The 15183-nt window shown below is 40.7% G+C and overlaps 1 protein-coding gene across 2 annotated transcripts in view; it reads left to right on the top strand.

Annotated features, from left to right (window-relative positions):
* Nucleotides 1-15183, top strand: part of GDPD1 (glycerophosphodiester phosphodiesterase domain containing 1) — a 60589-nt gene that overhangs the window by 10559 nt on the left and 34847 nt on the right. For both annotated transcript variants that reach the window (XM_025363361.1, XM_025363359.1), the window contains exon 2: nt 4260-4302. In XM_025363361.1, the coding sequence (XP_025219146.1) occupies nt 4260-4302 (43 nt within the window). The remainder of the gene's footprint in view (nt 1-4259; nt 4303-15183) is intronic.

Here is a 15183-nt window from a genome sequence, read left to right as displayed (position 1 = left end):
GCCCCTAACCCCGGGGGGGGGGGGTGGGGGGGGGCCGGTTTGGCCCCCCCCCCCCCCACCCGGGGCGACAAAAAAAAAACCCCGTCAAAAAAAAAAAAAAAAAAAAAAAAGAAAAATATATATATAACGAATTCCACACCTGACCTCATGTGACAGGTTGCAGTCAAAACAAAACGAAGTAACACACAACTTATTCAGCATCCCCAAGGAAAAAAAGACCCTTCCAGCTCCCTTCAGTTACAATATATCTTTTCTGAGTATGCCCAGATTTCCTTATGCAAGCATGCCCACAAAGGGTAATAAAATGGCACATGTTCTGCTGGTCACACCAACAGCAGATTCCCCACGATGCCCTACATGGTGCGAAGACCTATATGCATTGTTCAGTGTGTGTTTTTGTTTGTTTGTTTGCTTGCTTGCTTGCTTAATTATTCTCTGCTCTTTGGTATAAAGACGTTGAAAATATCAAAAAGGCCCACAGATACCCCTATGGGTCATAGTGATAAGAAAAAGAAGTAACATTTATGTTTATCTATAGCACGGAAAGTCAAGGTGTTATAGAAACTGAACAGTGGTGTAAGTATGAAATACCTTACAGAGGAATATGGTATTAGAATGACCACTATATATGACCTGAAGAAAAAGAAGGATAAACTGTTGAAGTTTTATATATATCAGAAGTAGTATATATAAAGTGGAAGTGATGAACAGAAGTTAATTAAAAATAGAAAAACACTGCATAAAGCTAAAATGAAGATCTCAAGCGATGAAGTTAAAATGACGGGAACCATGAATATTGAACAGGCCAGTTGCAGAATTTTTTTTTTTAGACGGAATTTCACTCTTGTTGCCCAGGCTGGAGTGCAATGGCACGATCTTGGCTCACTGCAACCTCCACCTCCCGGGTTCAAGCAATTCTCCTGCCTTAGCCTCCCGAGTAGCTGGGATTACAGGCATGCGCCACGATGCCCGGCTAATTTTGTATTTTTAGTAGAGACGGGGTTTCTCCATGTTCGTCAGGCTGGTCTTGAACTCCCAACCTCAGGTGATCCGCCTGCCTTAGTCTGCCAAAGTGCTGGGATTACAGGTGTGAGCCACCATGCCCGGCCCAGTTGCAGAAATTTAAGGGAAGACATGGCATTACATTTTTAAAGACTAATGGTGATTAGCATCTGCTGGTCATGAAGCAGCAAAGAAATTTATTGACAAGTTTGCCAGGGTCATTGCTGTTGAAAATCTGACACAAGAACAAGTCTATAATCCTGATGAAACAACACTCTTTTGGATTATTGCTCCAGAAAGACACTGACTGTTGCTGATGAGATGCAAATTAAGGATGCCAATGACAGAATAACTGTGTTAGGATATGCTGATGCAGCAGGAATGCATAAGTGTAAACTTGCTGTGGTAGGCAAAAGCTTCCTTCCTCACTGTCTTCAAGGAGTGAATTTCTTACCAGTCCGTTATGCTACCAAAAAGGCATGCACGGATCACCAGGGACATCTTTTCTGATTGGTTTCACAAACATTTTGTACCAGCGGCTCATGCTCACTGCTGGGAAGTTGGACTGGATGACAACTGCAAGATTTTGTTACTCCTTGACAACTGTTCTGCTAATCCACCAGCTGTCTTTCTCATCAAATATAATGTTTATGCCATGTACTTTCCCCTAAACATGACTTTATTAATTCCATGTGACCAGGCTATGCTTGGATCAATGAGAGTAAATATAAAAACATTTTCTTGGCTGGGCGCGGTGGCTCAAGCCTGTAATCCCAGCACTTTGGGAGGCCGAGACGGGCGGATCACGAGGTCAGGAGATCGAGACCATCCTGGCTAACACGGTGAAACCCCGTCTCTACTAAAAAATACAAAAAACTAGCTGGGCGAGGTGGCGGGCGCCTGTAGTCCCAGCTACTCGGGAGGCTGAGGCAGGAGAATGGCGTAAACCCAGGAGGCGGAGCTTGCAGTGAGCTGAGATCCCGCCACTGCACTCCAGCCTGGGCGGCAGAGCGAGACTCTGTCTCAAAAAAACAAAAAAAACAAAAAAAACAAAAAAAACACATTTTCTTGTGCTAGCAGTAATGAACAGAGGTGTGAGTGTGAATTTTTTTTTTCTTTTTTAAGTTTTTTTATTTAAAATTAAGACAACTGCAAATTGTCCCCATGGATGACTAACATAGTGACTCCTTTGCTTTCTGATGGTTCAGGGAACACAAACTTTGTTTCATGCATAAAATTATTTAAAATTATTTTTGCTGTGTTGCCCGGGCTGGTCTCAAACTCCTGGGCTCAAGCGATCTTTCTACCTCAGCTTCCCAAAGTGCTAGGATTATAGGCATGAGCCACCATGTCCTGCCAGAAAGTTTTCAAAAGGAGTTTAGCATGAAGAATGTCTTGTATACTGTTGCCAGTGCTTGGAAATCAGTGAATAAAGACAAATTTGTGCATGCCTGGCACAACTCTGGCCTTTGACTATGTTTAGTGATGATAATGAACAAGTTGGTGACTTTTAAGGATTCCATATGTCGATAAAGTGAGAAAAAAATGATGTCTGACCTCTTTACATATACAAAAAATTGCCTTCAGAATTTGTCAGTAAACAGAAAGAAGTGGATATCAAAGAAGTTTTTAACATTGATCATGAGGTTCTAGTTGTTCATTAATTGACCAATGATGAAATAGCCGAAATGGTTCTGAATCAAGGTTATTATGATAATAGACATTATAACAATGAAGATGATGATAACATGGCAGAAAAAGTGCCCATAGACAACGTGATGAAAATACATGATGAGCTTATTGAAGGGCTAGAGCAGGGTGCATTCATAACAGGACAAGAAATCCTGTTTGTTTATAAAATCAAAGAGAGACTTTTAAGACAAAAACTTGTTAGTAAGGCACATGACTCTGGAGAAAACATTTTAAAAAGCCATCTAGCAGAATGCCCCCTCACCCCTAGAGGACCCACTTCCTGGTCCTTCAGCTGCTTCTGATGTTTCTTCTCACTTGAAAAAAAAATACAGTGTATGGTAATTTTTTAATCAAAACACAGTGAGACTGGATGCAGTGGCTCACACCCATAATCCCAGCACTTTAGGAGGCCGAGGTGGGCGGATCACTTGAGGCCAGGAGTTCAAGACCAGCCTGGCCATCATGGCAAAACCCCATCTCTACTAAAAGTATAAAAATTAGCCAGGTGTGGTGGTGCACACTTGTAATCCCAGCTACTTAGGATGCTAGGGCACAAGAATCACTTGAACCTTTGAGGTGGAGGTTGCAGTGAGCCCAGATCATGCCACTGCACTTCAGCCTGAGCAACAGAGTGATGATCTGTCTCCAGAAAAAAACAAAACAAAACAATGAGACAGGTGGAGACTGAACACCTGCCTTTTTTGTTGCTGTTTTTAACAACTGATATAGGTATTCTGATGATGCTACTATGTTACTTAGTTACCCTGAACATATTATTTTTTCATTGCATTAGTGGTATTTCATATTTTTTACTGTTACGTATTTATGTATGAGTAAGTGTAAGAAAATGCTTATTGGTAGCCTATAAATTCAGTCAAGAATGATGGTGATGCCAAACAACCACAGATTGTGCTCATGAATGACTAAGAGAGTGGCTCCTTTGCTTTCTGATGGTTCAGTGTACACAAACTGTTTCATGCATAAAATTATTTAAAATATTGTGTAAAATTACTTTCAAGCTATCTGTATGAGGAGTATATGAAAACTAAATAAATTTTGTTTAGACTTGGGTCCTATCCCCAAAATCTCTCATTTTATATGTATGCAAATATTCCAAAATCTAAAGAAGTCAGAAATCCAAAACACTTCCGGGTCCAAGCATTTTGGATAAGGAATACTGAACCTGTACCATTACACTCTTTAAAACACTTGTACACTTTGGGAGGCCGAGACGGGCGGATCACGAGGTCAGGAGATTGAGACCATCCTGGCTAACACGGTGAAACCCCGTCTTCACTAAAAATACAAAAAAAATTAGCCTGGCGTGGTGGTGGGCGCCTGTAGTCCCAGCTGTTTGGGAGGCTGAGGCAGGAGAATGGCGTGAACCTGGGAGGCGGAGCTTGCAGTGAGCTGAGATGGTGCCGCTGCATCCAGTCTGGGTGACAGAGCGAGACTCTGTCTCAAAAAAAAAGAAAAAAAAGTCAGGATTCATTAGGTGTATCTTATTAAAAATAACTTCAGGAAAATTAAAATGTTCAAAATAAGTAAAGTTCAAATTTTCACAGGTGCTGGAGAAAATTTGGAGAATACAATGGCAGCCTTTCAGCAGTAAGTATGTAAAAAAGGTAAAAAGTACTCTTTTCTTTTACAGTTTGCAGGCTTTCTTTAAAGTGATGATGATTCACAAAGTGAGGATAATGTAAGTGTGGCATCAGTTTGTGATAGTTGTTTCTATTTTGTTAAATTTTTTTTTTTTTTTAATTAGTTGGTCAGAAGTGTTGCAAAGAGTGTTTGGCTTCTGTATTACTGAAAAAGCAGATGGGAGTTTAGGGTAATCAAAAGATACTATAGTTACAAAGCTGAAATAAGACATTTGTAACAAGGAATGTTCTGTGTATAATGCTAATTAGTCTTGGAGAGAAAGAGAAAATGAAACAACTGTTACAGTGGCTGCTATTTATGAATAGGATTATGTGTCTTTGTACCCAGTAATTTTTGTACAGAACTGAACCTGCAATCTGGTTTCTTCTTGGAAGCCTCATGAGTGTTGATCTTTTTTACCAAATAAAATACATTTTTAAAATTCCTATTTATAAATTATTTCATATAAGTGTCTTTTAGAGCAACTTACAGAGAAGCAGCAGGAGAAACAGGAATGAAAACTAATTAATACCTCGTTCTTTGTCTTAGAGTCAATGGTTATCATCAGTCTGTGGTAATCGTGAGAACACTGTTTTCCCTGAAAAATAAAGCAGAGAATGTGAAAAGTTAAACCCAATGAAAGACATTACCTATCCATAATTAGTAAGATCCATATTTAGTAAGATAAATATTTTCTTATATAATTTTGGAGCCATTTTAATGTATATAATTGGGACTAAGAAATTTGGAAAATTTGACTTCACTTTTTGTTCTGCTTCTCGTCGTTCAAAGACACCTTAGAGATTATTTTTCTTATTGTTATTAGATACAAAGCTATTGTTTTTTTCATGTTCTAGTTTCACCTAAATCCTATCTTCCTTGTATTTGTCATCTCTTACTCTTCCTGTTCTATACTATGATGCCTTTTGTTTATGATCTCAAGAGCCTCTTACAAAAATGTAAAATTTTGGCCGGGCATGGTGGCTCACACCTGTAATCTCAACACTTTGGGAGGCCAAGGCGAGGCAGGTGAATCACCTGAAGTCTGGAGTTCGAGATCAGCCTGGCCAACATGGTGAAACCCTGTCTCTACTAAAAATACAAAAATTAGCTGGGCATGGTGGTGCATGCCTATAATCCCAGCTACTCGGGAGTCTGGGGCATGAGAATTGCTTGAATCCGAGAGGCAGAGGTTGCACTGAGCGGAGATTGCATTGCTGCACTCCAGCCTGGGCAATAGAGTGAGACTCTATCTTAAAAAAAAAAGTAAAATTTTTCCTCCTATCACAGACCATGAAATGGACTATTTTAATTTAAATACTTTATTTATTTTCTCTACTTAGATTACATATCTGGCTAGCTAGCCATAACTAAATATAGATGTATAATTTTTTTTTTTTTTTTTTTTGAGACAGAGTCTCGCTCTGTCGCCCAAGCTGGAGTGCAGTGGCCAGATCTCAGCTCGCTGCAAGCTCCGCCTCCTGGGTTTACACCATTCTCCTGCCTCAGCCTCCCGAGTAGCTGGGACTACAGGTGCCCGCCACCTCGCCCAACTAGTTTTTTGTATTTTTAGTAGAGACGGGGTTTCACCATGTTAGCCAGGATGGTCTCGATCTCCTGACCTCGTGATCCGCCCGTCTCGGCCTCCCAAAGTGCTGGAATTACAGGCTTGAGCCACCCCAGCCTAGATATGTAATTTTATGTGTACAAATTCTACAACATATACACACACTATCATATATCATTTGTTGCCCATGAGGTAGGTGATACGTATAACTTGAGAAAAAAACTACTCATAACTTTGAGTGATTTTAGCATTCTTCACACTTAAGGCACATTATTTTATGTTTTCCTCCGTATTTTTTGCTAAATTTTTACCAACCACCATTATTTATGAAATTAAAACACTGGGTTATAGAATAAATTATTTTAAAGGATGATGCATTTGAAAAAAATCACAGTTTTTTCTAACCTTTGAAGATTTTGATCCTCTTAACATTTTTTTGATATTTAAAGGATATCTAATTTAAATGGTTTTTACTTGCAAAATACAACATATTTTTCATCTTCAACAGTTTTTATATAGTTTTGTTCAAATAGTAACTACTGAAAAGTACCACAGCCTTCTGTATCATGTGGAAGCTTTCTATAACTTAAAAAAAAATTTTTGGAGATTTTTCTAGTACTTCAGAAGGGAACACCTCTTTCACATGCTACTTTTGTTGTTGTTGTTTGTTGTTTGTTTGTTTGAGACAGAGTGTTGCTAGAGGCTGGAGTGCAATGGTGCGATCTCAGCTCACTGCAATCTCTACCTCCTAGGTTCAAATGATTCCTCTGCCTCAGCTTCCCGAGTACCTGGGATTACAGGCACCTGCCACCTCTCCTGGCTAGTTTTTAGTTTTATTTATTTATTTTTTAAATAGAGACGAGGTTTTGCTATGCTGCCGAGGCTGGTCTCGAACTACTGACCTCAAGTGATCTGCTCACTTCGGCCTCCCAAAGTGCTGGGTTTACAGGCATCAGCCACTGCACCCAACCTTTCATATGTTATTGTTAATGTTTGTTAGATGTATTTATTTATAAGGCTGCTTATCAACTGACTTAGAAATTTATATAAAACCCCTTTTTTTGAGTTTTTCGTTATTAGTGGTGGTGGTTTGTGTGTGTGTGTTACACATTAGTGCCCTTGCTATGAATACATACTTTTTTTAAATTATACTTGAAAAAATTACAAATATTTTACTGTTAACTGCTAGGAATCTTAGAAGGTTTTTTTGTTTTGTTTTGTTTTCATACTTGTTTCATTGAATAACAAGAAAACACTGTTTAAACATACTATTTTGGCCCATCGCGATGGCTCACATCTGTAATCTCAGCACTTTGGGAGGCCAAGGCTGGTGGGTCACTGGTGGTCACGAGTTCAAGACCAGCCAGGGCAACAGGGTAAAACCCTGTCTCTAGAAAACGTACAAAAAAAATTAATCGGGCATCATGGTGCAGCCTGTAGTCATAGCTACTCCAGAGGCTGAGGTGGGAGAGGATGACTTGAGCCTGGAAGGTAAAGGTTGCAGTGACCCGAGATGGCACCACTGCACTCCAGCCTAAGTGACAGAGCCAGACCCTGTCTCCAAAAAATAAACAAACATACTATTTTTAAGGTACTGTATATTAAAATACTAAAGAGTTGTAATATACACTCAGGAAAAGATACATACTATGCTTAAGTATGATATATTTTTGATAGGATGGGTAGTTGAGGGAGAGAGAGTAAAAATAAAATGACCAGCTAAAACTTAGACTTTATTTATGTACATATTTGAATACACATTTCACAAAGCATATAAATTTCAAAGTGGAGGTGAAGATGAGGAGATATTAATGACAATATAAATAGTTGGTGTGGGAAGCCTGATTAAAATTAACCAGAAAATCAAAAGGTATTAAGACTAAAAGGGCTATCATTTGAAGACAAGAAGGAGCTATTTTGAAAATGTAGGATCAGCTGGGTGCAGTGGCTCACAACTGTAATCCCAGCACTTTGGGGGACCAAGGCAGGCAGATCACTTGAGATGAGGAGTTCGAGACCAGCTTGGCCAACATGGCGAAACCTCATCTCTACTAAAAATTTAAAAATTAGCTGGGCACAGCCTGGGTAACAGAGTAAGACTCTGTCTCCCCAGCAAAAAAAAAAAAAAAAAGGCCAGTCATGATGGTGGCTCACACCTGTAATCCCAGCACTGTGGGAGCCTGAGTCAAGTGGATCACCTGAGGCCAGGAGTTTGAGACCAGCCTGCACAACGTGGAGAAACCCCTTCTCTACTAAAAATACAAAATTAGCTGGGCATGGTAGCACATGCCTGTAATCTGAGCTACTAGGGAGGCTGAGGCAGGAGAATCACTTGAACCCAGGAGGCAGAGGTTGCAGTGAGCCAAGATTGCACCATTGCACTCCAGCCTGGGCAACAAGAGTGAAACTCCATCTCAAAAAAAAAAAGTAATAATTAAAACTGACAAAGAGAAATAATTGTGTCTCACAATGTATGAAATGTCCTTTAATGTGGTTTATAAAATGCTTTCACAAACACCATCTCCCTTAGGTTATGAATGTGGCTCTTCTATTATTTCTTTTATTTATTTATTTATTTTCCGAGATGGAGTCTCACTCTGTTGCCTAGGCTGGAGTGCAGTGGCAAGATCTCGGCTCACTGCAACCTCTGCCTCCCAGGTTCAAGTGATTCTCCTGCCTCAGCCTCCGAAGTAGCTGGAACTACAGGCGCGTGCCACCATGCCCGTCTAATGTTTTGTACTTTTAGTAGAGACAGGGTTTCACCGTGTTAGCCAGGATGACCTTGATCTCCTGACCTCATGATCCGCCTGCCTCAGCCTCCCAAAGTGCCAGGATTACAGGCGTGAGCCACCACACCCAGCCTTCTATTATTTTGTTAGGAGCAGGAATCTTTTCTTACTAATTTCAAAACCTTAATGCCTAGCTCAGGCTCTGACATAAATAGACACTCACTAGCTGCTTACTGAATGAAATATGGAATGGGACATTCAGGAATAAAGCAGAACATTAGCAAAAGACTGATGAAGGAGACAGAGCCTCCTTCATAGTAAAGCATAGAAGCAAAAACTAAGAAATTGTGCTATACACATACACACACACAGAGCCACTAAACCCTTGAGTATGTAAGATGTGGTTCTCAAGGGCTAATAAAACTAGGTTATTAAACAGGCCGCCTTAGAAAATACCTGTAGGACAATGTGATCCCTATGGTATTAGCTGGAATGGTAAGGAGAAAGAAGCAAATTGTATTAGCAATAGCTAGAAGTGTAAGTTGGCAGACAGTCAAGGTAATTAATCAGTGACCTGGTTCTCATGATAAATATTTTAGAATATCTACTTAATATGACTATCTATGAAATGGGAATAGTGATACAACCTCAGTGTTGTGAAGAGTAAATGAGATTCAGATAAATTCTTTTAACATGATGCCTATTTTAATTGTTATGCATTGTTTCTGTGGAGTTTCACATTTTGTTTTAGAGCTAGAGTTTTTATTTCTTTTTCTGGAAATGTTGAAACCTTGGCATTTCCAACTTCTTTTTTGTATTTTTTTTTTTTTATTTGTCAACAGCTTGTCAGAAATTCAGCTATAAAATATCTGATATTTCAATGGAAGTAGGTGCATGCTGTTATTCATGAAAATTTTTCAAGGCAAAAGTGATTAAAAAATTTTATTTTCTCACTGTGTTCTAGCTATTTACATATCAAATTTGGGGTAATTTTACTAGAATAATTTGCAAGTTGTCCTAGATACACTTACTATTGTTCTAACTTTTTTTATCTATTAGTTTGTCAATAACAATAAACATACATAGGAAATATTTTTCAAATAATTCCTAAACATTTCTAAAAATAGCCAGCATTTCATCTAGAGACAAACTTCAAACTTAGAAAGATTTCTGAGGTAATATGTACAGTTTTTTTTTTTTTTATTGCCAGCATAGGACACATTTTTTTTTTAATCTTCCCCCTCTGGCTCAAGCGACCCTCCCATCTCAGCCTCCCTGATAGCTGGGACTACAGGTGCATGCCTCCATGCCCAGCTAATTTTTCATATTTTTTTGTAGAGACCGGGTTTTGTAGAGATGATTCACCCACCTTGGCCTCCCAAAATGCTGAGATTACAGCCCTGAGCCAACTGCACCTTTAATTTTACACTTTGGCCGGGTGCGGTGCCTCATGCCTGTAATCCCAGCACTTTGGGAGGCTGAGGCGGGCGAATCACGATGTCAGGAGTTCAAGGCCAGCCTGTCCAATATGGTGAAACCCTATCTCTACTAAAAAATACAAAAATTAGTTGGCGTGGTGACCGCTCTTGTAGTCCCAGCTACTCAGGAGGCTGAGGCAGGAGAATCGCTTGAACCTGGGGGGCGCAGGTTGCAGTGAGCTGAGATCGTGCCACTGCACTCCAGCCTGGGTGACAGAGTGAGACTCCATCTCAAAAAAAAAAAAAAATTTAAAAGGTTAAAAAAATGTTAAATAGAAAAAAACTTGCATAATAAGGATATAAAGGAAGAAAATATGTTTGTACAGCTGTAAAATGTTTGTGTTTTAAGGTGTTATTATGAAAGAGTCAAAAAGTTTTTTAAAATTTAAAAGTTTATAAAGAAGTTACAGTAAGCTAAAGTTAAATAGGTTTTTTTTTTTTTAATTTTTATTATATTTTTAAGAGACAGGGTCTCACTTTCTCTCCTAGGCTGGAGTACAGTGGCATGATCCTAGCTCACTGCAACTCTGAACTCCTGGGCTCAAGCAATCCTCCTGCCTCAGCATCCCAAGTAACTAGAACTATGGGGATGTGCCACTGTACCTCCCTAATTTTTAAATTTTTTCGTAAAGATGAGGTCTCTCCATGTTGCCCAGGCTTGTCTCCAACTCCTGACCTCAAGCAGTCCTCCTGGTTCAGCCTCCCAAAGTGCTAGGATTACAGGCATGAGCCACTGTGCCAGGTCTATTTTTAAAATATATTTCATGTTGCCTAAGTATACAGTGTTCATAAGGTCTACAGTACTGTATTAGTAATGTCCTACACCTTCCATTCACTCACCACTCACTCACTGACACCAAAAGCAACTTCCAGTCCTGCAAGCTCCATTCATGATAAGTACCCTAATGCACGTGTACCATTTTAATCTTTTATATCATATTTTAACTGTACCTTTTCTGTGTTTAGACAGATTCACAAGTACTTAACATTGTGTTACATTTGCCTGTAGTATTCAGTACAGTAATGTGCTGTACAGATTTGTAACCACGGAACAATAGGCTATACTCTATAACACAGATGTATAAATACCATCTAGATTTGTGTAAGTGCGCTCTGTGATGTTCACACAATGACAAAATTGACCATACATTTCTCAGAACATACGCCCATTGTTAAGTGGTGCATGACTTTATAATATTTTTATATTATGTGTTGTAAGTATAAACAGAAATATACATTTACCCCACATAGGTGATTCACAGATAAAATAAGAATCATGTGAGCTAGTGTATTCATTTATTTATTTATTTGAGACAGAGTTTCGCTCTTGTCGCCCAAGCTGGAGTGCAATGGTGCAATCTCGGCTCACTGCAGTCTCTGCCTCCCGGCTTCAAGCAATTCTCCTGCCTCAGCCTCCCGAGTAGCTGAGATTACAGGCATGCACCACTATGCCTGGCTAATTATTTGTATTTTTAGTAGAAACGGGGTTTCATCATATTAGCCAGGGTGGTCTCGAACTCCTGACCTCAGGTGATCTGCTGCCTTGGCCTCCCAAAGTGCTGGGATTACAGGCATTAGCCACTGTGCCTGGCCTCTGAGCATCCTTTTAAATACACTAGCTCAGTTGGGTGCTGTGGCTCATGCCTGTAATCCCAGCACTTTGGGAGGCCGAGGCAGACGGATCACCTGAGTTCAGGAGTTCGAGACCACCCTGGCCACATGGTGAAACTTCATCTCTACTAAAAATACAAAAATTAGCTGGGCGTGGTGGCAGGTGCCTGTAATCCCAGCTACTCGGGAGGCTGAGACAGGAGAATCGCTTGAACCTGGGAGGCAGAGGTTGAGTGAGCCGAGATTGTGCCACTGGTCTCTAGCCTGGGCAACAAGAACAAAACTCTGTCTCAAAAGATAAAAATGAAAGAATGCTCAGTGTTTATTAGATTAAATTCCTGCTGTAATTTATTGTTGATGTTGAATAAATTGATGTCAAGAATATTGTCTTGTAGATAAGAGATAATATATTCTGGGTTTGTTTGTTCGTTTGTTTGTTTTTGAGACAGAGTCTTGCTCTGTCACCCAGGCTGGAGTGCAGTGGCGTGATCTTGGCTCACTGCAACCTCCGCCTCCTGGGTTCACGAGATTCTTCTGCCTCAGCCTCCCGAGTAGCTGGGATTACAGGCGTGTGCCACCACGTCCAACTAATTTTTGTATTTTTAGTAGAGACAGGGTTTTCCCATGTTGGCCAGGCTGGCCTTGAACTACTGACCTCAGGTGATTGACCTGCCTTGGCCTCCCAAAGTGCTGGAATTACAGGTGTGAGCCACCATTCCTGGCTAAGAGATATATTCTTAATGGCAGTATATTTGTTTTTCCATTATAAAATTTTATATTCTAAAAATTCAAACAACTCAAATAATCTATGTGAAGTAAAAAATTGGCCTGCTCACTTTCTTACTCCCATTCTGACTCATCTCACTTATAAGAGGTAACCCCTGTCATGATTTGGCCTTATATCTTTCTATTATTTAAAAAATTTACACATAAACTTTTTTAACAAAACTTTATTTTACATCAGTAGAATCATATGATTGATGCAGAAGTTTTTGCTCCTTAGTTCAGCTAAAACCAGGTTCTTGTCACACAACCAGGAAAGATTAGGCACACAGACACATTCAAAGGTGAGGAGAGCAGGAATTTATTAAAAGAAAGCTCTCAGCAAAAAAAAAGGAGTCCTGCTAACAGGCTCCCACCTCATAGACTGATCACCAGGTCACCACATGTGAGCTGAAGAGCTGAAGAGGCCCCTCACCCCTGCACGAGGGACGAATGCTCCACCCCCTCCCTGCAGTGCACATGTGTGCATTATTCAGAAAGAATCCGTCGAGAGGCTGGGCATGGTGGCTCACACCTGTGATCCCAGCACTTTGGGAAGCGGATCACCTGAGGTCAGGAGTTTGAGACCAGCTTGGGCAACATGGTGAAACCCCTTCTGTACTCAAAATACAAAAATTAGCCAGGCGTGGTGGCAGGCACCTGTAATCTCAGCTACTTGAGAGGCTGAGGTGTGGGAACTGCTTGAACCCAGAAGGCAGAAGTTGCATTGACCCAAGATCGTGCCACTGCACTTCAGGCCAGGTGACAGAGTGAGACTCTGTCTACAAGAAAAAAAAAAAAAAATTAGTTAGGAAAAGGTGGGCAGGCCGGGCGCGGTGGCTCTTGTCTGTAATCCCAGCATTTTGGGAGGCCAAAGAAGGTGGATCACCTGAGGTCAGGAGTTTGAGACAAGCCTGGCCAACGTGGTAAAACCCTGTCTCTACCAAAAATACAAAAATTAGGTGGGCATAGTGGGGCACCTGTAATCCCAACTACTTGAGAGGTTGAGGCAGGAGAATTGCTTGAACCCAGGAGGTGGAGGTTGCGGTGAGCCGAGACTGTGCCATTGCATTCCAGCCTGGGCAACAAGAACGAAACTCAATCCCCCCGCAAAAAAAAAAATGTGAGCGAACAGGGGCAGTTCTCCCTCTGGGCTGCAGTTTTGTCCTGGACCAACAGTTCAGTCTTTCAGCCACCAGGCTGTTTTAGGCTTGAAGGTGGGGTTCCACCAGGGATCCTTGGCTGTCTCCTGTCTCTATCATCATACCTATTTTAAAATTCAGATATACCCCAACAATGCTATTCCATGTGAATTCTATATTCTTTGAAATGACTACATATTACATACTATGGATTTGGATCATGATTGATAAACACTTAGGTGCCTTCTGAGTTAGAATTAATTAAAATTTAAAATATTAATAGTTGTTGATAACGATAACATGTCTCCATTCCCCTCATTTAGAAATATATTGAGTACCTACAATGTGTGCAACACCATAAACATTAGAAAATATGGAACAGACATAGTCCCTTCTATTAGTGGCAGTGAATCCATAGGGGTCTGCAGCAACCTCATTTCTTGCCGCAGAAGAAAAAATTTGACTGAGGGCATAAGGCAGAAGGAGAGACCAAGGCGAGTTTTACAGCAAGAGTGAAAGGTTATTAAAAAGCTTTAGAGCAGGAATGAAAAGAAGTAAAGTACATTTGGAAGAGGGCCAAGTGGTGACTTGAGAGATCAAGTGCCCAGTTTGACCTTTGACTTAGGGTATTATATTTTGGCATACTTCCGGGGTTTTATGTCCCTTCTCCCTTGATTCTTCCCTTGGGATGGGCTGTCTGCTTGCACAGTAGCCTGCCGCTACTTGGGAGGGGCCACATGTGCAGTGTGTTTACTGGAGTTGTACGCATGCTCTCTTGAGGCATTCTTCCCTTACCAGTTGAATGCTCCTAGAAGATCACATACCAGTAAAACTCCGCCATTTTGCCTCTTAGTGTGCATGCTTGAGCCCACTTGCCCAAATCCTGAGATCTTAGGCAGCTGATCCCCAGTTTCAGTTTTTTCTATTATATGTACTGGGAGACTGCCTTTTCCTGGTGCCCACAGCAACTTATTATTATTATTACTTTTTGAGACAGAGTGTTGCTCTGTTGCCCAGGCTAGAGTGCAGTGGTGTGATCTCGGCACACTGCAACCACTGCCTCCCAGGTTTAAGCGATTCTCCTGCCTCAGCCTCCTGAGTAGCTGGGATTACAGGCACACACCACCACACCTGGCTAATTTTTGTATTTTTAATAGAGATGTGGTTTTGCCATGTTGGCCAGGCTGATCTCAAACTCCTGACCTCAGGTGATCTGCCCGCCTTGGCCACCCAAAGTACTGGAATTACAGGCATGAGCCACCATGACAAGCCTCTCAAATCTTAAGTTTATAACCCAGTGAATTTTAACATACGGGTACACCTTTGTACCACCCAGATAAAGATTTAGAATATTTCTAGCACCGCAGAGGGCATCAATGTTACCTTTTGCAGGCAATACTCACTCCTTGCCCCTAGATAACCATTATTCTAATTTCTTTTCCTTCCCTTCCTTCCCTTCCTTCCTTCCTCCCTGCCTCTCTTTTCCTTTTTTTCTTTTCTTTTTCTTTTTTTTTTTTTTGTGTGTGTTTGTGACAGGGTCTCACTCTGTAGCCCAGGCT

This window comes from Theropithecus gelada, chromosome 16, assembly GCF_003255815.1.
Source record: "Theropithecus gelada isolate Dixy chromosome 16, Tgel_1.0, whole genome shotgun sequence".
Taxonomy (NCBI): domain Eukaryota; kingdom Metazoa; phylum Chordata; class Mammalia; order Primates; family Cercopithecidae; genus Theropithecus; species Theropithecus gelada.
This window is presented reverse-complemented; position numbering and strand designations above follow the sequence as displayed.